Source organism: Tiliqua scincoides, chromosome 1 (genome assembly GCF_035046505.1).
Source record: "Tiliqua scincoides isolate rTilSci1 chromosome 1, rTilSci1.hap2, whole genome shotgun sequence".
NCBI classification, from domain to species: domain Eukaryota; kingdom Metazoa; phylum Chordata; class Lepidosauria; order Squamata; family Scincidae; genus Tiliqua; species Tiliqua scincoides.
In genome coordinates this window covers 109,543,810-109,569,652 of record NC_089821.1, presented here as the reverse complement: position 1 = coordinate 109,569,652, position 25,843 = coordinate 109,543,810, and the positions used below count along the sequence as shown (strand labels likewise).

General features: G+C 41.6%; 1 protein-coding gene across 1 annotated transcript in view; it reads left to right on the top strand.

Moving 5' to 3' along the window:
• The window catches only part of PDE11A (phosphodiesterase 11A), a 130,340-nt gene that overhangs the window by 10,458 nt on the left and 94,039 nt on the right, over positions 1–25,843 (top strand). Inside the window, exons 3-8 of the mRNA XM_066635002.1 lie at positions 2,626–2,690; positions 5,386–5,539; positions 9,587–9,662; positions 10,869–10,936; positions 13,216–13,308; positions 16,501–16,551. Coding sequence (XP_066491099.1) covers positions 2,626–2,690; positions 5,386–5,539; positions 9,587–9,662; positions 10,869–10,936; positions 13,216–13,308; positions 16,501–16,551 — 507 coding nt within the window. The remainder of the gene's footprint in view (positions 1–2,625; positions 2,691–5,385; positions 5,540–9,586; positions 9,663–10,868; positions 10,937–13,215; positions 13,309–16,500; positions 16,552–25,843) is intronic.

Genomic DNA, 25,843 nt, shown 5'->3' with positions numbered 1-25,843 from the left:
CCACTGAAACCCTCCTGGGGGAGAAGTAAGGGATTAATTGCCATCCCTGAGGTCCCCAACCCCCACTTGGGGTTGTGTGTGAATAATCTTATTGGCTTGCTCTATTGTACTTCACACTTTGGCTTTTTACTCGTTGTGTTCTTGCAGCCTTGCTAGTTGTCTGTTGTTTATTATAATATGGATATTTTAAATTAAATTCTTGTATATGTGTTCCTAGAGGCTTTTGATGTTACATTAACCACCGGGGAGGGGGATAATCTTATGCTTGAGTAATTATCTCTGAGTATTTTCTTGATCCTCACTAGTAATACATTAAATTTTGAAAGGGTCAGGAGAGAGAATAATTCCTTTAGGTGGAATAGGTGCTTTGATGGCTGCTAATTCTTGCCTTATTTCCAGTGGTCTTCCTTCACCTCACCCTCTTTCAATAGTCAAAAGTGGAGATAACTGGACTAAATTGTGAGGTCAGAGCATGCTGAATTTCATAGCAAGAGATTGATAGTGTATTATTGCTTCTTAATAATTATTTGAATTAATTGTAGAATATATTATTTAATTTTTATTTCATTGTATGGGACGTGCCAAAAATTTATGGGCCCCGAGTGCCAAATGACCTTGCCACTGAGTCAGACACCCCCCTAAGTTTCACCCCCAACTTATCTGAGGGTCATATAAATTTCCATGATTTGTGGCTCAAAACCTGCCTCGACTTATCTGTGAGGTCGACTTATGCCTGAGTGTCTGCGATGATTAAAGAGGAACTTACTGTTATGAGATTTTGAGTGATCATTGAGAACACGAAGGGGAATATTAAAATAGCTTTGTTTACCACATCACAGCAAAACTTCTTTGTTTTCAGGGCTGCTGGCAGCCTTCCAGACTGCCTGCAGCTTCGTCCTAGTTGCTGGAGGCTCCTTCTTTCCCCCCAATGTTTTTCCAGAATGCAATGCGATGTATTTTCTTCCTGGTAGCAATCCATTCTAAGATAAAATAAACAAAGAGATTTTTAATGTTCTCTGTCATGATCCCTGTCTTTTGAAAGGACCCCTTGGTACCCACTGATAACTGAAACCATGGATACTGGGATATCCTGTACTTCTTTTCAGAAAAGATTAGATGTTATCTTTTAGGAATTGAAGTTGCTTGATAAACCATTGGCCAGTGCCCAAATCCCTACCTTCCATGGTTGCATCTTTGTAACCTGGAAGATGGACTTTTGTCATTCTGATAATTCAGAGTCTACTGCTTGTGTACTGATCTGACTGGTGCTGAGAAATGATCATGTGGTGGAAAATGTTCATCTACTCATCTAGCACAGTGGTTCCCAATGTTTTTTTCATTTATGTACCCCTTTGCAGCCCATTTCCATAAACTGAACCCCTCATATTAGCAAAATGTTTATAATAATATAGTTGCTTCAAATTTATTTCAAATTAATATGTTTTGAATTAGTGATCCATATCTGATGATACACAATTTGGTGAACAAAAATTAGCAGTTGGTGGGGCTTTTGCAGCTAGCTAGCTGCCTTTCTTCCTGCCTTGACAGGCCCACAAGGCATTCAAATACAAATCTGCCTTTTCCCACCATTATTCAATTCTTTTTCGAGTAACCCTAAAGGTCCTGGCAAGTATTCTTGGGGGTACAAGTACATAATGAGCTCCCTGCAGTGCCAGAATAAGTCAGCAGTGGAAGAGTTGTAATCCAACATTTCATGTTACAGTTTTTGATTGAATGCACTTCTTCAGCTTTTGCTTTCATCAGGTGGAACTGAATGGAAATACATTTTCATTCATAAAATTCATTTTCTTTTTTGAGCAAAGACATATTTTTACATATATTTGTGCTAGAATATGCATTAATTACACGTAAAATCAGATCATTGGCCTTTCCACACCAACTCATGGTGGCTATCTAAAGCCCCAGACAGAGAAGTTTACCAACCATACTAGTTTAGATTCTTTAACTGGAGATGCCGGGCAGCCACGCTTTTAACCACAAAAACTTCTAATCAAACATTCCAAATTTTCACTCCTGTTGTCAGGATAGCTAAAGAGTAGAAAAGAGGTGGGTGTTTTCCTCCTGTTCCAGAAAGCTGGAGTGTGGATACTACACAGTATGTGGGGAACTTCTTGTTGATTATTCTGAAATTTAAGCTGTAGACTCTTATGATGTTCCAGAGCATTTTCTGAAGACACATGATGGAACAGCCTTGCTAAAGCCAAGCAGGTCTGGTAATTACCTGGATGGGAGATTGCTTAGGCACTCTTTGCACATTATTTTGTGGTCCATCATGGAAGAAAAGTGGGACATGTGTAATAAAGAAGTGTACGTTTATAAATGCAAACAGGTTTCACCATTCAGGCTATGCAGGAGTCATTAGGGTGCTAAGCCATTGGGGTGCTAAGAGGAAACTCACTTTGATAACACACCCTAAAGTTGTGGTTCTGGTCTGTATTAACAATCATCAAAGATTGGAATTGATTCAGGATTATTTAATCAGAGTTAAAAGAGTGAGCATTGAGAGCTGCTGTGTGGTTATTGTTTATCAGCAGTATATGTATTTTTATATTCTGTTGCGTGAAAAATCTGAAACTCATTACACTTTTTTTTTTGCCATGACAGGTGGTGAAATTTACCAAATCCTTCGAGTTGCTGTCTCCAAAATGCAGTGCCGATACTGAGAATAGGTTAGATCTCATGTTTTGCATTATAACTTGTTGTTTATCTTGTTTTAATAAGTGTCTGTTGATTGCTGGATGGAATACTGTTGCTTTGACTTGATTTTTGAAAAAAAGAAATTTCTACATTTTCAGTTTATTGCACAGTTTCCCATTTGTCATGCACAGTTAGCTTGTCATCCCTCAATGTTATACTTCTGTTCCAAGAGCATTGCATTTTCTCTGCACTCAGATGACAATAAATTATAATACTACTATGTGACTTCCCCCAGATGTCCCATGTATTGACATTGTCTTTGCTGTGTGGGATGTAGTTGTACCAGCAGGGCATGTTCCTGTTGGTTTGTGATGTACTTGTTTTTTAAAAATTACTTATTTCTTTTCTGCCGATATATGGGGCCTCCCATCAAGGCTCCTGATTAGATCTGCGCAAACCTAGTTTCTGCAACTGTGCAGGATAAAACGTAGCCTGATTATTATTTTGAAAATAATACTTATTTTTTTAAAAATTTTATTCTATTACATAAACAGAACGAAACACAAACACAAAAAAGAGAGTGTATTACATTGATATATGCTTATGAGTTACTTTAAAAAAAGGGAAAAAAATAATACTTATTTTTAATCTTGCTTCCCTGTGTCCTCCCAACACTATGGAACTCCAGCACATAAGAAAAGCCCAGCTGGATCAGGCCAAAAGCAATCTAGTCCAGCCTCCTGTAGCTCATAGTGGCCCACTGGATACTTAAGGGAGCATACAAGGTTACAGGTTACCTGTATCCCAGTGCCTTCCCTAGCTTTAGATGAGCACAAGTGATCATCTAGCCATGTGTATAGGTGTGAAACCCACAACTCTGTTAACTTGAATATTTTATTGCCGTAAATATTTTATTGCCATATACATTTGAAGTGACTTGTGAAGAAACAAGCTGTGAAATGGTTTACTTTACGTATAAACTCTACCCCAAGTGAAAATTCTGCAGTCAGGTTGCACAAACACAAAACAGGAAGATCTTAACTAGGCAGTAAAAATCTGCCAGACGAAAGGGGTGACGCATTCCTTCTTCAGGAGAGAGTTGCATAACCTGAACCCAGTCAGATAGAAGGCTCTCTCCTGCATCGCAACCAAATGTGCATCTGATGTTGGTCGGTCATAGAGCAGAGTTTGTCTTGCTGATCTTAGCAACTAGCAGCTTCGTATGGAAGCAAGTGGTCCTTCTGATACCTCAGTCTCAAACTGTTTGTGACTTTCAAGGTCAAACTGTGCCCAGAGAAGACTGGGAGCTAGTGTAGCTCTTTTAATAAAGGAGTTGCATGTTTCCTGCATCTTGTTCCCATCAGCAACCTAGCTGCAGCTAAGACAAGCACTATGAACATGTTTCACACCTACTCCCACAAAGAATGTATTAGTAGTTTAGATGAGATGTTATCAGTGGCCCAATCTTATAGGTCCACTGTGCTGCTAGAGCGTTTGTTCTGGGCAGAAGGTTTTATGGCAGTCACAAAGTACAACCCATGATACCACATAACTGGGCCCCTGTCCCAAGTAGTGAGTGGCCACAGTCATGTGCCAGCAGTCTCCAGAAAAGCCTACTTATCAGTAAGTCAGCATTGGGGAGTGGGTAGTTGGTGAGGTGTGGGAGGAATGGGGTGGGAGAAGGGAAGGAACAGGGCAGAAATCAGGATGTAGGTGTGTATCAAAGCCAGGAAGGAGGTGGTATCAGTGGCAGCAGCTCTACCAATATCCAGTCCCCCTTCCTGGCTTCAATCCACCTTCCCAGGTTCACTCAGATTTTCGCCTGCAATGCCGCACAGTGGCATCGCTAGTAGTGTGCGGTGGGTGTGGACCGCACTGAGTGATTCACACGGGAGGTGACACTACCAGTGACCCAAATTGCTAAATTGCTAAAATCACAGTTTGTAGGAATAATACCATCATGTTATAGAACATTAGATGCGTAATTTACAGCAGAACGCAATGAAAAAACCGTAGTGAAATATATCAATTTTATCAAAAATTATGGCCAAAAAAATCAGAAAACAAAAATGCAACTGTCTGGCAGCCCAATCCTCTCCACACTTTCCTGGGAGTAATCCCCATGGACTCTAATGAGACTTACTTCTGAGTAGACGTGCATAGGATTGGCTGTTATTTAACAAAAAATGTACATTTCCTTAATTCAAAACAGACCAATTCCTTACTTTAAAAAAACTGGCCACAGCTGCCGCCTAAATATCCATGTTCAAGACCAGCTCTAGTAGCACACCCAGATTGCAAGCCTGTGGATCAGTGTTCTCAAACTCTGGTTTGCAACCTGATTTTTAGTGGGTCACGCAGTAGCGCTGCCTGGAAATTGCAGGGCATTCTGGGTTGTGACACATCCAGTGAAGTGCAACACATCCAGTGTTTTTTTTAGCTAAATTGCATAATAATGTGGAGTCATGCATAGTCAGAGATGCTTTGAGCACATTGAGTGTATCCCTCAATAGATGACATTTTGAAATACAGTCCCTTCAACACCTAGGGTTGTATGATTCTGTTATAAAACTAATCTGTGCATTATTCTATTCCTAATGCCATTGAGTTGCCCTCAATTTTTATAGGTAAACATGATTATAAGTCTATGTTTCAGCATTTATGAAGATTTGCTTTCAAATAACAGTGACTATACCCTTTTCTTTCTCTGCTCTGTCTTTATGATAGTTTCAAAGACAGTATGGAGAAAGCATCATCGTCGTCATCATCTTCATCTTATTCAGACTGGCTTGTAAATAACAGCATTGCAGAACTCGTAGCATCCACCGGCCTCCCAGTGAACATCAGTGATGCTTATCAGGATCCTCGTTTTGATGCAGACGTAAGACATCTTCCGCCTATATAATTGCAAACCTTTTTATTCTTTTGATGCTCAAAGTCATAGGGATTTTGATTACATTTTGTACCTTAGGCTGTGATCTTAATCCTGTTTATGAGGTGCTGTACTGGCTGAAGGTTTATTTTGTCGATGGACCAGATATTTATGATACAGCATATGCAGAAAGAAGTGCCCTTTCCTGCTGAATGAACTTTGCTTCCTAACATGCCCTCCATTTGGTTTACAGCCCAAGCCTGAGCTGCCCAGCGCACAGGGCTGCAGTGGTGCCAAAAATGGCTGCTGCTGCATCCAGTGTGCCCCAGGTAGCCGCAACCACCTCTTCAGGAGAAACCAACTTTCATCCCCTTCCCCTGGGTAAAGCGAGTAGCCCCTCAATGGGGCTACTCAATTCCACAACAACCCGAGGGTCGGCATAGAATTCAGAGCCTCTGTGCCGGGCAAACAGCTCAACATGGAGGCTCAGAATCCAGTGGAGTGAAGCTCCACTAGACCCACCTCCCTCCTGCCCCGCCCCCTCCCCGAGCATGCCCCCTCCCCACCCTTTCTCTGCCCTCCCTCCACTTCCCCCTGTCCCGGAATGTCTCCTCCCTGCCTCCCCCCACACTCCCACCCACTTCTCTAGTGTTTGGCAGTCCATACGATTGGCGAAACTCTGGTGGTTTGTCTGTGCTAGCCCAGCACCAGCCAGCACTGGGCTAGCACCAGTGCTCCACCAGCACTAGGGCCTGCAGACGTACCTTATGGCACATTTGTAACAATGCGCATCAGTAGTGAGCTGGTGCGCACTGGTTAGGATTCGGCCCTTAGTCATTGACACTAATCCTTTTATTAATTATCAGAAGCCTGAAGACAAATAATTATTGCAAGTTAATTCCAATCAATACATAAATTCTGCCCATCTACCCTGTTTTCTGAACCCACTTTCTTCCTCAGGATTGTCAGCTCACAATAACAGTAGAAATCACAACTGGCAAGATTTCCATGAGGGTCCTAGTGTGCTTTTGCTCCCTTGTTTACTTTAGCTACAGTTCCCAGTTCTCAAGACTTCTCTTTCCAGTTCACTTTCTTTCAGCTTCTCCTGTCTCTAAATACTCAGGATATATTTTTTTCCTAGTTCTACTTTATCCTTGACTCTTCCTTTTTCAGCTCTGACTTGTTACCTGCTATTGTTTCCTCAGATTCCAGCTACTATCTACTTCTTTTTAGCCTCACTGTTTTTGACCAGCCTTCTTCTCTTTTCTCCATAGCATGCAACCCTTTGGTACTTCATGTCTTGTTATGTTTCTCCAAAGCTTCCACTCTTATTAGTTCCTTCTTGCTTCAGTTCCATTTGAGCCAAAGTCTCATTTGAGCTTCACTTTCTCAGCTCATTGGGCTACTCAGCACCCTTCCTTCAGGCTCCTTGTGCCTGGGGTTCCCAATCCTTAGCTTCCCTGCCTCTAAGGTAGAACCTCTCTGTTCTAACCCTCAGCGTCAGCTAGTGCAACATTTGAATCCCAATCAATCTCACAATTTTTCTTCCCAAACAGAATCTGGCCTGCAGATTGCTTTATTCCCTGATCACACCAGTTCGGCCAATCAGTATTAGGGTTCACTGCCATGAAGATAGTATAGTGTCGTTCACTGGCAACATGACTGTGTTAGGGAGACACAAAACACATTCAGGGATACTACTGAAGTCAGCAGAAATGGTTCCATGAAGTCAATTTCACTCCCATAACTTGAAAATATTGTCTTATGATTTGCATATTTTCTGTCATTTGAAGCTAATAAGTTCCTAAGTGACAAAAAGTGATTATTTCAGGTCATCACCTGCTTAATAATGTTAGTTCCTGCTTAATAACATTACTTCAGCAGGCACCTCAATGATGATCACTGACTCCTGTGCTGCTCAGGGCCAGGACTGCAGAATGTCCTCCCCCATTGAAGAAAAAAAACCCTGCCAGTTGCATCCAGGGGCCTTCTGAGGGCTGGAGAAGGCTGTGTGTGGTCTCCTCCAGTCCTCAGAAGGCCTTCTAAGGCTTCCAGAGGGCGTTCTAATGTCACTTAGACTTTCGGAAGGCACTCTAATGTCCAGAAGTGATGTCTTAAGGTCCTCCGGAGGTAGTAGGCTTTCTGAGAACCAGGGAGACTGTGTATGGCCTCCCTCTGGATAGGGAGAGTGGGCGAAGAAGGCGGCAGTAGGGGGTGTGGATGGCAGCGGCACCCCCATAGGTGTGGTTCCCCCTGGTATTTGACCCTCTTGACCTCCCCAGTACTCCAGTGACCATGAATACTATTTGCCCACTGAACAAGACAAGTGTGATACCCCCGCTTTAAATGATAGTTTATGTAAATAGGTGTTGTGCCATACTTTAAAAATAATAGTTTGTATGCTCTAGGAGTGAGTTGATTGGTGGTGAAAGGCATACATTCCAGTGGTGAAGGTCAGATTTTGAAAAGCATAAGGAATGGGATGGAAGGCAGCAACCATCGTAGGGAATATTTATTTATCCCTTTCTTCCTTCAAGGAGTTCAGGGCAGCATGCATGGAGTTATTCTATTGCTGTACTTTATAAAGTCTTCGGTTTGTAGGAAACTTTTCGACGAGTGCCTTCCAAATCATCATAACCATTTTTTAAAAATCCATATATATGTGAAACAATGTCCATCCATCCCCCAGCACTGGTTTATGGGGAAATTGCTGGATTTAATTTATTTAGCTTTTTCAGAAAGTGTAATTAATGCTTGGGGAATATTTCCTGCCAAAAGATATGCAGATGTAAAACATGTCATAGTCTTGCTAGTTTTGTAGTCATCGTTCCAATATGCCATGTCCTGATTAATATGTAGCACAGCTAACTTATATTTGTTTCACATTTACTTAAAGCATGCATCAATAAAAAATGCTGCCTTAACTTATATGAAGAAAGACTGATGTGACTCATGAGGCAGAAGAAGCAATAATTAATTTTTGAGCCTCTTGTAACAGACATTTAATCTCCATAGTTAGGATTTAGAAAGAATGATTTACAGAGACAAACCATATTATTAATAAACCACATAATTTCTTCCTGAAGTAAGAGCAAAGTGAAGTGGTGCTGTATTTGCCCTCATAATTTGCTTTTCTTGATGCCCCTCTGGAGCTACATCTAAATGTCAAAGAAAGTTTTGATCTTCCTGTTTCAATATACTTCAGTGAATAATTCGCTAATCCAGCAGTTGCCAAATTTATTGCAGTCATAGCTCCTTGTTACTGTGGTGCCATCACCCTCCTCTCCTGGCTGCTGCCATCCTGAATCACATGTGATCTTGTGTGGTTCAAGACGGTAGCGCCTGGGAGAACTGGGCACCACCATCTTGAATCAAGCAACAAACAAAATTAAAGCAGGAATGAATGAAAATAGAATCAGCAAAGTGTAATCTGAAAAGCCTTTTAAAAAGAAGCTGGTCTTTGCCTTGTGTTTTCATTGAGCTTATTTCAGTGGATTATATTCCAGGTATACCTTTTGCATAAACAGAAGGCACTTCTGTTCAAGTAGAGAGGAATTATTTTTGCTGATCTGCTCATGTCTCTGCACTGCATAAAATTCTGTTGCACAGAATTCCCTGGCCTTGAAGAACAAGGGTGCAGGGTGTTGCTGTGCTGCAGTGGGAACATGGAAGTTCACTTGTGCCAGCTTCCTTCTGTAGTTGCTCCTTGGGGTACAACCCAGTGTACAACCAGCTTACTTCTGTTATGAAAGTAACACAACCTATGTATGTTTACTATGATTTTCTGGTTCTTGGAATGCCAAAGCATACGTAATACAAATGACCAATTCTGGCATCCAGTTGCTGTAACCCCCCAGTTATAACCCAGGACTGGGCCTCATAAGGTGCCTCCTGGCACATTGGGCATTACCTCTGCTACCAGTACTGAGGGTTCAGGGGGTCAGGACAGTCATGTAGACCCTCTGATAGGCATGAGCCCTTTGCCAGTGCTCAGCTTAGCCAGTGCTCTAACTTCACCTCTGCCGGTTACTGAAGGTCTTGTCTTTTATATCTTAGGCTGACCAGATTTCTGGCTTTCATATAAGATCTGTTCTCTGTGTGCCTATATGGAATAGCAATCACCAAATAATTGGTAAGATATAATTCATTAATAAGCAAAGGATTATTTTGTGTTTTAGTCCTTTTTTCTGTCTATAGTCAAACATAAATAAAAAATAGTAACTGCATGTGAAATGTTTATCTTGTATTTCTGAAAATTAAACTTTAGTATTGTGCAAAATGATGAAAAACTACATGATTATGTAGACACAAAAATTACACAGAAGTGATTGTTTTACTAGTACTGGGGGCCCCATATCCATGGATATTACCACCACTACCACCTCTACTACCACCTCTACTACTACTACTACTACGTACTGATTAATTGTCCATTTTACAAAACTTATTATTTTTTAAATTTTTTAAATTATTTATTAAGACAATTGAAATTAACAAACCCAAACCCACAATACCTTAAACATACAGTAACACACACCACAGCATACAACAATCCAACATATAATAAGTATGCATAACAGTGGTGGTCCGGGGGAGTCAGGGGGGCAAAAGCCCCGGGTGTCACACTTGAGAGGGCTGCATCGTTGCACTGTCACTTCCACCCCTGCCTGCCCTCCAGGGCCATTCTGCAGGCCGAAAGGGTCCCATGCTACATACCTGGGCACTCAGTCTTCTCGGCCTCCAGTTCGCTACATACCTGGCACTTCAAAAGCCTTTTAGGCCTCCAGTGCACTGTAACAAGCAAACTGTAACAAGGGCATATAAACAACAGAGAACAAGAAAGGAAAGCTTGCTATTTTCCTTTTCAGAACTCTTCCAAATCGCAAATGAGTGTCTCCACCCTGCCAAAAAAACTAGACAGCGCATGTTATGTTCCAAAAAAAAATGGACTGCAGAACTTTTAAAAATAGAATGTCATATGTTATTTTGGAAATTATAATAAGCATGCATCCCTACATACAGTTTCCATAACCCAGTGTGACCTTTGGGCCATGAAGGTTCTGCCAAACCTGATGACAACCCAGTTAAGGGCCAAATCCTGTGGACCTGCTGCACTGCCAGTACTCATGTTCTGGAGGTGCTGTGTGCTTTACAGTGGTTGCAAAAGGCAATCCACCATTCTGTGTAGCTGCATGTGCTCAGGTGTAAGCCAGAAAGTGTTCCCCTGGGGTTCACTGGAATTATGAACTGTTTTGATGAGCAAATTGGAATGAGCAACAATAGCAGATGCCATAAATAAAGTTGTAACATGGACTATGTTTGCTAACTCTTTCTAAAGGGGTAGCTCAAGTGTTGAACAGGCTTGATGGGAAACCTTTTGATGATGCTGATGAGCGACTCTTTGAGGTAAGAAATGTGAACTTTGCAACAGGAACTTATAGTTATGTAGCACAAAGCTAATTTAAGTAAAGCACCTCTAAGTCTCTGGTTACAGCAGGAGAAATTTACACACTTGCCTAAGATTGCACATCAGTACACACTTGCTTGGGATTAGGTCCCATCAAACACTTTGGGGTTTGCTTCCAAATAAATATACTATAGGATTGAACTGTGACCCTCCCATTGAAACCTATTGGTTTCAATAGGAACTACCTAACAGACCAATCTTACCTAAGTCCCTGCATTGCAGTGCAGTAGTTCCAGTATAATGTCTGCTGTATCCCTTGGGGGAGTTTTGACATGTTGAGGCCTCCTCAGGAGAAGGGAACATTTGTTCCCTTCCCCTGGGGTAACCCGCTGCTGCTGCAATGGGTCAGCTTGAACCTGTGCCAGCGATATACTTGCTGCCTGTAGCATGGCCAGGCTGCACTTGCTCTTGATCTGAAACACCTCTTCCAGTGGCATAAATGGCACATAAGACTGAGCCATTAATTGGGCTGGAAAATGGCCTAAGTTTTTCTGCATGTGGAGTCGCCTTTCAGCCTATGTTATATAGGTATTTACAATCCGGTTCCATCAATGTTCAGAATAACTGAACATGTATAGGGTATGTATATGTATAGGAGGACTTGTTAATAAGTTTGCTTAGGATTGCAGTTTACTGTCTATATTCATTATCGCCTTTTTATTCTTGGATTGATCTGACTATTAGTTTATTAGGAATAGCAGATGTCTGACCCATGCTGTTAGATGCATGCTTTGTGTTTTATCGCACTGATAATCAAAGAGACCTTACAGCCTGAGAAATTCAAATATGCTCTAAGTTTTGATCTTTCAGATAGAGATCTGAAAAGCTTATGGATGCTTTGTTATCTGTATATTTTGTCATTTTTTACAAGATGTAGACTTAACTATCTTACAAAAGAGTTCCAGGCAGCTAGTCAATTTCTACTCACAAATTTAATCTAAATTTTTTCCCCTCTCTTTTCATCATTCTAACCTTTCCCTCCCCTCTCTGTCTAGGGTGAAAGCAGAAAGTCCTTGCTTAGCAATTAATTTGTTCAGAAAGAAGCTTTCAGAATAGTGACCACCAACAACCAGAGTCTCTGTTAGAGAGAAAATAATGGCATGATTACAATCCTATTTTTGACTTACCTATACCACCATGAAAGCAAGAGGCACTAAAAGAAAAGAACAGTTCATAGTTCTCATTACTATACTAGTTAATAACTTCCTTTTTTTAAAGTGGGGTGATGCTTCTCTGGCTTCCTTGCTTTAACCTGACTCTGTCTCAAAGCAGAGCAGCACAGCGAGGATGGAGGAACAGGGTCAAAAGGAGACAGTGGATGGATGAGTTGCAGATCATTGCAGTGGAACTAAAGCAGGAGGAGGAGGAGGAGGAGTGATTGGGGGCGTGTGTGGAATTTGAGCTTTGCCTCAGGTGCTGGTCCGGCTTGGAGCAGGTCTGGAGCAGGTGCTGGTCCGGCTCTGGAGAAGGGGTGCAGTGTTTCAGGGTGAGGCTTTCAGGCTTGCTCATAAAGGTACTGCAACCATGGAGAGTCTACACAGTAGCAGTGCTTCTACATAGGACTCAGTTGCATGGGATAAGTTGTTAACTGAATAGCTTGCATGCGAAGAAAATTAGTCATCATGTCTAAGTACCATTGAAATCAATTATTCAAGTTAATCATGACTAATTTAAGTTTCATTAATTTCAATGGGACATGCCCCATTTCTATGAATCTCACAAACTGCTGCCATAAGTCCTGCTGCTGTGCTGCCTTTTGTGAGCTGCGAGTTGGCGAGAGGAACTAGGAATGTTTTGGGGAAGGAGGGAGTGGATCGGCACATGCCAGATCCTTTCCAGATTGGGTTGCTAGATACTGAATCACCCTCTGTCATAGGCCAACTCTCTCTCTCTCTCTCTCTCTCTCTCTCTCTCTCTCTCTCTCTCTCTCTCTCTCTCTCTCACTGTATAGTAGTCTTTACTATTATACTGCTTTACTGCTGATGATTTTTCCTTTTCAATAGTACGTAAATCTTTGAAGTGAATGAGATATCCTGGCCTGTTTCACAGTATGGGCACAATTTCACAGGTTATCTCATATTGTGGTCATTGTGCCCCATGCTAAACAGTTATTTTCTGGATCAACTTCCCCTCATATATGGTCCTTTAAGAAATTTTAAATTAAATTGGTGTGGATATCTGTAGGTGACATGTTCAATTTTCCCCCCCATTTGTTTAGGCTTTTGTTATATTTTGTGGCTTGGGCATCAACAACACCATAATGTATGATCAGGTGAAGAAATCCTGGGCGAAACAATCTCTGGCTCTTGATGTAAGTATTATCATAAATCAGGTATTTGCATAAATTATGTATTTCATAAATGAAGGCTTCTGCAGCAGCATCTCCTGAAGGGAACTTGGGGCAGTGACTAGGCATGAAGACACACTGATCCCTGTCCCAACGGAAATAAGATGCCTATATTTCTACTTCCCCTTATATTTCCCCTGGGGGCTGGGGACAAGAATAGGCCCTCAGTTTGGCTGTACTTGTCGTAAGAGGTGGCTAAACAGCCACCGGGTAGATGGGACTTATCAGCCTGGGAAGGCAGCTCATCTGAGAGAAGGAAAACTGATCCCAAACCTCCACTGCCTTGTGGCTACATCCAGTTATGGAAAAGGCTTCAGGAGTCAACCTCGAGGCAAAATCCAGAGCCGGAGTCCCCGAGGCAGTTCATGGCTGAACACAGTCACGCTCTGGCAACTCCTGCGATGCCGCTGGAACCAACCGTATTGGCCTCTGCCTTTCCATTGGACCATTTCAGCGACAGGGAGAGGGGGGATTTGCTGCATGGGTAACAGCCTATCCTCCATATCTGTTTTACCCAGGCTTCGCGCACTGGAGAGGACACTGTTCCAGAACACTATTCAGAGCAGGATACCATAGTCTTCCGAGACTGAAGGATGCCAACAAGATTTCTACGTCCGTTTATTGTCTGACCTTTTTTCATAAAGAAAAGCTCCTCCTTCTCTCACCCTTCCCATAGACCAGCCCTGAAAGCAGTGGTAGCATGTTTTCCACTATTGTAAAGTGGTCAGCAGGATGGGGAGGCATGTGCTCTTGAGTGGGCATTAGCAGGTGTGGGCCCATGGACGCAGGCTCAACATGACCCTGCTGCGATGCCAGTGCTATAATTGTAGCAACGACTGCAAACCTAAGCAGCCGTAGCATAGGCAGTGCAGGCCCTTGCATGCAGCTATAGGTGTTCTGAAAAATTTTGCTCAGTCACCATTTGACTCAGACATGCTGCTTTTCCATTTAGCTTGACAGTTCAGCTGGGTGATTTCAAAACGCCTCCAGCTGCATTCACGGTTCTTTCTCTGCCTACGCTTGGGCTGCCTATAGCTATGGCCAAACTGTTTTTAAAACTCAGCCATGTATGCAATAAAGGATCTGTACTGAGAAGTCATTCATTGTTTCCTCTAAGAACAATATTAATTGATTGACTGCAAGATACCACCCCTTGGAAGATATGTAAGGATTAAACACACTGTTATGTGACAGTGGATTATGGAAGTGATGAAGAGTCATCACAGTTTAGTAGTAATGTTTTATAAACAAAGGAAGGACGATTACAAGCATACCAAAAATGCTGAACAAAACTTACAGACCAATCCTAACCTCTGCTGGAACAGCCAGATCTCATGGCCTGCGCTGTATCCTATGCAGGTTAGAAGCAAGCTGGATGTCACTTTGGGGTAGGGGGATATTTCCTCTCTTTTCCTGGGTAATGCCCCACTCTGCCCTATGGGGTTACTCGAATCTGCATCAGCTATTTAGCTGGTGCAAATCCAGGCAGCCTGTATAGGGCTGTCTGGGTCGGGGACAGGGATTAGGATATGGTGTGCACTGCCACAGCTGATCCCAATCCTGAACTTAATCCTCCCCTGTTCCACACTCCCCCACCCAGAAATTGTCTTCCCCCTGCCCTCCCTCACCCTGGAGTTCCTCCCCAGCATACTTACCACTGCAGACTCCTGCTGCTCATCCTGCTGGTGTGGAGACCCACGCTGACTGGTGATGGCCTCTCTGCTGGCTCCTTTCCCCTCCTGGCTGCCACAATGTGCCTTATGGCATGTTTGTATGATGGCTGTTGCTGGGGCAGTGTGTGGGCCATCAGCACCTCCCCAGGATAAGATCGGGCAGTAAGTCTCATTTTGCTCAGTGGGACTTACTCCCAGGAGAGCATGTATAGGATTGCGGTGATGCTTCCAAAGGGGTTTACAATAAAAGCAAAGGAAAACAATTCTCATTTAAAATTATCCAAAAACCAGTAGTCAAAAAGCCTAAACAAAAGCAGGAGGACAGTCAAAGAGAATTAAAAAAAACAAAACACCACATAAATAAATTGCTTCTGCTAATCTCTGAAAGTACAAATCTATGACCACTTATATCTTTAACAAAGGGCACTACAGTCTTGAATATACAATTTCTGTGTCTGGGAGATGCCACTTGGATGGTATGCTTGGATTTTTTTACTTCTAAAGCACCATAATGCTTTACTTTCTAAAACACCAATTACTTTATAAAGCACCATAACACTGTACAGGTTGAAAAAGTGAATTTATTGACTTTGGCATACCTTGGAAACCATACCTAGTAACAGTGCAGATCTAGATGCGTTTACTAAAAAGTAAGACCTATTAAGTTCAGTGGGGCTTACTCCCAGGAAAATATGTGTAGGATTACAGCCTTATGGCCCAATCCTATCTTATATTTACAACAGCAGAACTCTTGTTTCACTGTCATAAATGCAGCAGCACCACCATAAATGTGGTGCCCTTGCTGAGCATGAGGGAGCCACCAGCAGAAACGGCCAGCAGCTCCCCACACACATCAACAAGGTGGCAGAAAGAATGGGTTGTGGAAAGACAGGCAATTCAGGGGCTGGAAGGGGTGGATTCCAGTGGCAGCAACTTGCACCAGAATCCTATCCCTGATTTTCCAGGTAAACCCAGCCCCTTCCTCTTCTGGTCTTACACCAGCTACATAACTTATGTGGATCTGAGGAGATCAAGGGGTAAGTAAGAAACTTTTCTTACCCCTCGATGGCCTTCTGGTTGCCCCCCTTCCATAGCATGAAGAGTGCATACTGTTGGCGTGGCTGCATGCTATGAACTGGCAGGGGATAGGATTGGGCTATTTGTGAAATAATGTATTTTAACCTAAAACCTATAATGATTTCATTTTTATGTCCTGGTTTCATTCTTTTTAAAATGTAAAAGAAAAATCTTAGAACAATAGCATTGTCTACATCATTACATCATTTACTGTATATGGTTTCCTAGAAAATTATTCTGGGAGTACTGCAAGGGTAACCAGTGATTATATCAATTCAAGTAAAATATATGTTGCATAAATATTAATAAACCATTTTAGTAGTCCTTTCAGAAATGTCTTCAAGCGACTATATAATTTCAGTTTCTCACTGGTGACAGTTTTTTTCTTCAATTTGTTCTGGGTCAGGTGCTGTCTTACCATGCAACGTGTTCAAAGGCAGAAGTTGACAAATTTAAGGTATAAAACTATGTTTTATTTTATTCTGCAAATGGACTGTAAAGTGAAGATGGTTGGTTTTTTTTAAAGCCTACGAAATTAAGCAGGACTTTGGGGGAAGATTAAGGGCCCAGTCCTATCCAACTTCCCAGTGCCAGTGCAGCCACAATGCAGCCCTGAGGAAAGGGAACAAATTCCCTTACCTGGAGGAGGCCTTCGTGGCTGCCCCCGACCACAGGATGCCGTGCATGCCTGATTGGCACAGCTACTCTAGCATTGGAAAGTTGGATAGGATTTGGCCCTAATTATCCTGTGGCAGTGGAAATCTCTTTACGGGACCATTCTACCATTGTCTACTCACTTACAGCTTGTAATAAAAGTAACCACCACAATCTTTCTGTGACTTTCTGATGATCACATTTGTGCTCTTCAAACTATCTATTTGTTATGTTTTGGATTCTGCTTTACTCTCTCCCCAACTGGATCTCCCATTATTTCTTCCGTCCATTTCATGTGACCTTGTCTTCCCTATGCTCTCACCTTATTGACTAACTCTGTCCCACTCCGTAAACCAAGGACAGTGTTCTCCTTTCTCTTTGTCAGCTTGGTTATTGTTCAGTCCCTCTTCAAAACCTCTTTCCACAACAGATCCCATCTTAAGGTCTGTAAGCACAACTGTATGAAAGGCTGTAACATATTATATCAATGCCATAGCTAGAGGGGGTGCAAAGCGCTAAGTTTTGCAGGGAGTCTCACTGTGGCGGCCCCTCCCCTTTGGAGCCATTCCCTGTGGGGGAGCAAAATGGAGGCATTCGCCTTGACAGCCCATGTGCTCCATCCTGCATTTGGCTCCATTTTGCTTCTACTGCCAGGAATGGCTCTGAAGGGGAGGGGGAAGGGTTGCTTGCACACTATGGTGAGGCTCCTTGCCACTTTATTAAACAGAAGAATTAACTCATTGAGATTGAACAGATGCAGAGAGAATGAAGCTGCTGGGATTAGTCACTTTATGTTATGTGAAGTTTCCTCAAAATCATGTGATGGATAATGTCAAAACAGACTGGCATCTGGATGCAATGCTTTCTCCAGGTTTCAGGGGGCCTTCAGCAAACTGCATCCATGAACCCCTATTAGTTGTGTGGGCCCCAGGAGGGTTGCTTTGTCACCACCATTTGAAAACTATGGGCACTAAGATAGGAGAGGGCCTTCAACAGCTGCCCAACTATGCTGGCCCATGACACTAGCCCTTTCCATGCTGGGTACAGGTTTTTACCCCTTTCAGCAATCTTTGGTACATACTGGATTTGATCTAGAACAGGGGCATCTAAACTTTTTGGCAGGGTAGCCATATCATCTCTCTGACATGGTGTTGGGGGCTGGGAAAAAAGAATTAATTTACATTTCAAATTTGAATGAATTTACATAAATGAATATATTAGAGTTGGAACATTAATTAATTAATTAATTAATGTCTCCCAGTAGATAAAACACCTTGATAAAAGACCTTGTGCAATGCAAGGCCAAACCTTCCTTTGCTGCTGCTTCACAGATGTGAAACAGCAAGCAGTAGAGGGAGCCCTCAGCTCACGTGAGAGGTCAAACAGTTGACCCTTGTACTGAGAGTAGTTGAATTGGGCCAGCGTGGGCTTCTGCAAGCCTCTGAAGGGCTAGAGGCTCATTGGAGACTGGAGGCTTCCCTCAGGCTGGATTGGGGGTCCCTGAGGGCCGCAAATGGCCCCCAGTCTGGGGTTTGGGCACCCCTGATCTAGAAGGTCATTTTGTGAATAGAAACCTGTTGATGCTGGTGGAACAAACTCCTTGAATTGGGGTGACCATCTTTTCTTCTCCACTATAATCTCATCTGTTTCTTTCTATCTGCTCTTACTGAGTTCTCCATTCCTTACTGCAGGGTTCTAGCATACCTATTTTTGTATGTGCTCATGTAGCCTCATAAAACAGTGGGAAGTATAAGCAGGAAAGAAACCAAGAATTGAATCCTTGGGTTTCTTTGCAGTGGTTGATAAAGAAGTAGATTTGTATGGGCAAAGAGGTTCATTAGAGCTAATGAACCCCAAAGGCTGTCAACATGAAGTTTCTTATTGTAGATTTTTGCGTTTTGTGTTAAATTATTATTAAAGGAATAGCATAAAGTAAAGCTAAACAACTCACTGGAACCGAGCTCAAACAAAAGCAAAAGGAGCTACCACATACTCAAATGTATTACATGAGTTGGACTGATTTGTAAGACAACATAGGTAGAGAAAGGGTGACTGGTTTCAGAGTTAAGTGAGAAAGCTCAATCCTCTGCATGTCTACTCAGACATGACCCATTATAATCAATGGGGCTTTCACCCAAGTATGCATAGGATTTTAACCACAGTTGTTTTTTTAAAATGTTTATATTAAGGAATCCCACGAATGTCACCTATCTTTTCAACAAATGTCCATACCAAAGAGAATATGTAAACTGTTCTCTTTGAATGTGTAATTTACAATAAGAGTTTTTTTCCTCTCCTTTTTAAAGCTATCCTAATTGTGCAGTTGTGAATGCTATGTCACAGATCAATATTTAATGGCTGGTCTGCATTATTTATAGTTTGTGAGATATTCCTTTTTGTAGGGCAAACAGCACTCAGGAGAATCCCATAGTTGGAAATAATGAATCACCTGCTTTATGAAATCTTTAATTCAGAATATAATACTAATAGCATTTCTCTTGAGCTATTTTGACTGACCTTTACTTGAAAATAACCTTACATGGAGATATCAGGAACAGGATTTGTAATCATTTTGTAAAATCAATTTTATTTGTAGGAAGTAAAATTAGATCATGAACATGTACAAAGGTATCACTATTGTCATTGTGCATGTATGTAATTTCTTCAACTTGTCACATGCTTAAAATAAGTTTTACTAATGTGACACATTAAAGACTGTCAGGTACAGTAATGTTGATCTGTTGCAGACCAACATCTAAAATGCCTAAGGCTAAGTTGAAGGGGGGGCAGGGTTGGCTGACTTTTGCTAAGCACTTTTCATCCTGTGATTTTGCAGGGGAGGTGCGCACAAATGGGCAATAACGTCTACTACCTCAAATGACAACTGAAATTATAATGGAGACCATCTGCAGTGCTATGCACGGTGCTGTCCTCTTTTTCTCCTAACATTCATGAGCAGGAGGCCTGTGCTGTTTGCGGCACCATGGGTTTCTTCCTTTAAATTTCAGGCACCATGTTAAAGAAGGTCAGCATTTTCAGATTGCAGGTTCATGTTACAGCTGTGTCAAAGGAAGAACTACCCACTGGCCTAACAAGAAATCTTGATTTTGCAGTCCTTGGCGATTCTTTTTTCTCTACATGTCACGTGTGTTGCAAAAAATGAACCTCAAGTAAATTCAGCACAGCTGTAAGCATCCCCAGTAAGGAAAGGCAGATTTCTGTGATTTCAGAGAGTGCAGAGCATATTGTGCAGATTTTGGCACTCAGATCCAGACTGCTTCCGGTTATATTTTTTTCCAGTGAGTTTCCCTTTTGGCAGCATTTCTGGGAAACACCCAAGTTGTGGTTTAAATTCAGAGTTGTTTGGAAAGCAATGTGGGGAAAGTCTCAAAATACTACGGATGTACATCTTTTGTGTTGTTTGAGGGAGAAGGTCTTTACAAGAGAGGGGGTGTAGGTAGAGTTACCTAATGCAAACTGGGACAGAGTGCCTATACCTTTAACCATTGTGTAGAGCAGGGGTGTCCAAACATTTTGGCAGGAGGGCCACATCATCTCTCTGACACTGTAACGGGGGCCAGGGAAAAAAGAATTAATTTACATTTAAAATTTGAATAAATTTACATAAATGAATTTATTAGAGATTGAACTTATATGAATGAATGAAGGTCTTGCAGTAGCTCAAGGCCTATAAAAGGCTTTGCACAAAGCAAGGCCAGCCTTTCCTTCACTGCCACAGCTGCATCACAGACATGAAAAAGCAAGTAGTGGAGGGAGACTTCATCCCACAGCTCAGGTGAGAGGTCAAACAGTCGTCCTCATGCTGAGAGCAGTTGTGTTGGGCCAGCACGAGCTCCAGCAAGTCTCCAGAGGGCCAGATGCTCACTGGAGACTGGGGGCTCCTGGAGGGCCTGATTGGAGGGCCTCCAAGTGGCCCCTGGGCCCGGGTTTGGACACCCCTGGTATAGAGGAAGGAATTTTGGCAGGTGCAGCTTTTTAAACCCTTTCTTTTTTTATATTAAATATTTTATTTATTTATTAAAGATACAGGTGAGGAAAATGGGTTAGACTTTGGGCAGGTACTACACAGGTTGCACATAAGGATATGGCCCTAGATTACAACATACATTATTCAAAAGAAGAAGAAGAAGAAGAAAAGCAATGAAACGACTGAAAAAAAAATAATCTACAGTACAAAAGCTATCATATTTGCCATTATAAAAATTTAAATTTATCTAAACACTCGATATTGTTTAACTAAAATTATCTATCCAATCATAAAAAGGCTTCCAGTATTTTCTTACTCTACCTAAATCTCTCTCTTTCATTCTTTCTGTTAAAACTTCCATTTCTGCTATTTCATAAATTTTGTCTATTAAATTTTCTCTAGTTGGCACGTCTGTAGATTTCCAATTTTGCGCAAACAGTATTCTTGCCGCTGTAACAATATGTACAATAAGGTATTTTCTACATTGGTCTTTAATTTCTAATGTCACATTTAGGAGGAATATTTCTGGTCTGAATGGTAATACACAATTCAATATATCTTGCAAGAATTTATGTATTATTTTCCAGTATTTCTTTGCTTTTTTTTTTTAAACCCTTTCTTGTTGAGCTGCACCTGCCAAAATTCCCCCTTCTATACAATGGTTAAAGGTATAGGCACTCTGTCCCAGTTTGCATCTGGTAGCCCTAATGTAGGCCCCTTCCAAATGGTATGTATATGGCTACAGATTGGGCAGGGTGGTGGTGGTAGTCAGTTTAACACTGGCTGTATTAATTAATAATGTGCTAAATATTCCTATCTTAGTACGTCACTGAGGCCACACAGACAACCAAACAGTCCCAGGGGGTTATTTGCAATTGCTCGTTCAAGTCCTAATATTTGCGCTTTACAATCCAGTCCTATCCTATTATATTTTCAAACTGTAAAGAGCGGCAATCTGATACCAGGCACAGAAGGCCAAAGTGTATGTATATACCTGCCTACTGGCAACCCCTCCTTCTGGCCCTTACAAGTTGGCTGCATAGCAGGGCTAAAAAAGACCTTTCTCCATCTTGGTGTGTGTATGCATTTTGTCATGCTGCAATGCCAACTTCTTATGCTGGACTAGTGCTGGGGCCATGGTTTAATTCTGGCATTGATTCAGGGATACTAGCTTTGTCCTCCCATCTGGGCATAGCTTTCACACAAGCATACCAGCTTTACCCTTCATCTTCATTCTAGGCTGGAGATTTCCCTATGATCCACCCATCACATGCTAAAAGTGATGGGTACTTATAGAGTACCACTGAGCATGCGCAAAGTGCCATTTCCTCACTAGCACTGACAGTAGCTAAGCATGTGTGTCTAGTTTGTTTTGGGGAGAGGATTTTGTTGTTGTTGTTGTTGTTGTTGGTTGTTGTTTTTGGTAAGGGGACTGTCCCTACTTCATATCCTGCCCTCTTTGTTGAATGTCAGAAATGCAGTAGACCCATGTGCTGGATTGGGAGCATTTGTGGCAACAGTTGTGTAATACATCAGTTGTGAAGTACCTTAACAGAAAGTGGAGAGGTTTCTTGAAAATGTTCTTGAAATTTAAAAGTCTACAAAAGTCTGCCAAGGTCAAAATAACATCATTAATTGGAGAGTACAATGAGGAAATGAAAGAAATACAATAATAAAAACAATTAATATGTAGAAAAAGTGTGTGTGTGTGTGTGTGTGTTTGGAAATCCCATAATAAAGCTGAAACAAATTTCAAAGTAGTCAGGAACCTAGATCATTAATGACAACGCAATCAAGGTATACTGTTCAGTTTTATTTCACAGTTAATTTTTTGGTTGTTCCGGTTGGAAAGGCAAAATTGCTCAGAAAATGGTTGTGGTTATTAAAAGGTTTATCAAAAAACATATCAGCTACTGAGTTGTCTGTATTTGCTCTGTATGTCTTGGAGCGACTTTGAAGATGGTGAAAAATGTGTTGGCTTTGTTTTATCTGTACTGTTTGTGCTAAACAGATTGGTGAGAAGAAAGAAAACAAGCAAGCCAGTGAAAAATCACTGGCAATTTTCCCTTTCAGCAGTAGCAACTTTGCTCTTTATTAAGCATAGTGGTCCCACCACTGAACATCTGTTGGCAAGTTAGGCCAGAACAGGAGCAGTGAGGAGAAGATCAATGTTATTGATGAACATACCCTTATTATTCCATGAGTTATCTTGTTACTGCAATGAATATCATACTCATGCAGCTATTTTTGGTGGGTTTTCTTCACGGTTTTACATCTGTTGCTGAGTCCAAACGGCTGTTGCCTTTGGGAAAAAGAAATGGGAAAACTGGAAACAGCATGTGTTTGGCCAGGGAATGGTGTGTCATTCATGCAGGAGGTGAAATAATTCATTAATCTGTATAGCTGTTGTAGTTCACTCAGATTCTTTGGCCATGTAGCTGTGTTGAAATCTAAATTCTTACCTGAATTATTAGCATGATTAGGGTGGTTCTAAGTCTAAGAAATATGGAATTTCTTGTAACACTCATTCTCATTCACTCATTCTCTATCACGCTCTGTCGTCTTCTTGGACGACATCTGGTATAACACATACGATGCAATGTCATCTTGCTGTGTGTTTCACACTGCCCCACCTCACATCATTGGCTGCTGTTGACAGCAGCTGGGAATCACACAGCCCTAAAATATCACTTCATGCATTGTGCCATACTAGACATAATCAGGAAGAGGGGAGAAAGTGATATGGAGTGGAGACAGCTCTGTGACTAACGTAATGTTGAGTTCTACCCATATTATCTGATGGGGAAAAGGGAGATATAAATGCTGTTTAGAATTACAGTACCATAGCCAGTCTCAGTGGTGGGGAAATGTCGTGTACAAAGGCCATTTTTCTCATGTCATGACTGTGAGGTTTGGCTATTTTAAGAGAAAACATCCACTTCATCAAATGATAAACTACGGAATGTCACTAAAGCCTGTTAACAGTTTATGTTAGAAAAAATGAGATGAAAAGATGAAAAAGGTGAGAGCTTTTCTGTATTTTTGTGTCACGGGAATAATTTTCACTCTGGAAAAAATATATTGTACAAAATAAGCCCTAGGAATTTCTGGGATTTCAAAGGGAGGCTAAAGCGTTGTCCTTCACTAATGATGTACAGAACATTGGGTTTCCATGTGTGTGTACAAATGTCCAACATAGGCCAATTGTGCAAACTCTATAGGGTTTGTTAAGGAAAATCTTAACCAGTTTTCATGTCTGTTACAGGAGAAATAAAAGTCTGTAGTTCTTATGTACAGCCAATATACAATCTAGGGAAACCTTTGTCACATTTATTACATGCACTGCAGATACTCGCGTATAAGTTGATCTCACAGATAAGCTGAGGGCAGGTTTTAAGGCAAGAATCATATAATTTTCTATGACCCTCAGATAAGTTGGGGTCATAAACTAGTATTATAGTTTTGTCTGATTTTACCCTAGTCCAGATCCTGAAAAATAACCTACCAGTAATTGTTACCTAAGAACTGAGAGTCTCTAATTTATTAAAAATATAGTAAAAGATCATAAGATTCATTTTCATTCATAAACTTTTAAATTCTGGTCTTCACCATCTTTTTGTAAACACTATCAAAGAGTAACTGCACTGTAAACAACATACTAATAGAACAGTGGTTCCCAACCTGGGGTTCATGTATCCCCAGGGGCACTCAACAGAACCTTTAGGGGTACTTGAAAGAGAATGGAATAATGGCAGTGCTCCAGAATGCCTTGCAGGGCCAGCAACGCAGGAAGGGAGGTAGCTAGTTCACTGTGAAAGCCCCACCAGTAGCTAATTTTTGGTGATCAATTCATGTATGAACCAGTGATTAAAGACCAGCACAAGGAAAAAACTAAAATGTAAAAAAGTGATCTATCACTCAGAATTTCTCAGGACACTTCTGGTGCAAAACAGTGCAAAGGCAGAGTGTTCTGCTCTTAAGCCAGAAGCTCTACATATAACATACAACTTAGAACACAACTGGGAGTGTGCAATTCAATTCACAGCAGAGACAAGCAACAGCAAATGGCTGTGACCAAGTGCAGCTGCACATAGCTGTGAGAGGGGGACAGGGGAGAAGGTGGGGATCTCTGGCTCCATGAGAGGGGGACAGGGGGTGAGAGAGTTCATTGAAAGGGGGTGTTGTATTTATTATTTATACCGGCATTTATATACCGCCTTTCTTTGGTCGTCAGATTTCTCCTCAGACTTTAATCCAAGGCGGTTTACATAGGCGGTTACATAGGCTGTTCTAAACCCCCGTAGGGGTTTTTGCAATGCAATAGTTCTAGTCTTCCATAGAACTCCTCGTTCCAGCTGGATTCCTTCCCAGTCTGGCCTCTCTCTGGCCCTTAGCCTCCCGTGCTCCACTTGACGGCAACTCCTCTCTGCCACCGACGGTCAGCTCATCAGTATATCAGCGTGTCGTCAGTTCTTGGGTACTTCCGGTTGTTTCTAACTGGCAGCCTTAGATCTTCAGGCATACAAGGCGGCAGCTCTACGAACTGAGTGTAGTAATAATTTAATAGTGAAGTGAGAGTCACTGAATCAAGGTCAAGGTTGTGTGGTTTATGGGTCAACCCTGCCAAAGGGTAATGTGTTTGACATCTTGAGGAAGTGGGGGGGGGGGGTTGTGAGTGCAGCCACCATTAATAGAGTAAGTAGATTTTTTTTTTAAATTTTAATTTTGGGTTCCAAATTTTATTGTGTTTTATTGTTTTTGTTTTATTTTTATACATATTTATATTTTTTAGGTTTTATATGATTTCTTTTGTAAGTTGCCTTGAGTGTCCTTTACTGGGACAGAAAGGTGGGATATAAATTATATAAATAAATAAATAATCCAGCCCCCATTATTCTTGGGCTCTCCCAACTTGACAATTGGGCTTTCTCATTCCTTTAAAAAATGATCAAGATTTGCACATTTTCTCTTCTTATCATTTGCAGCTAATGAGTTTCTATGTGAGAACAAAGTGCTTATTTCTGGCCATCATTTGCTTAACGTTGTCTCTGCTTAAGTATGTCACTTTCGGCCCGCAGCAGGAACTATGAATGCTAACTACGGCCCT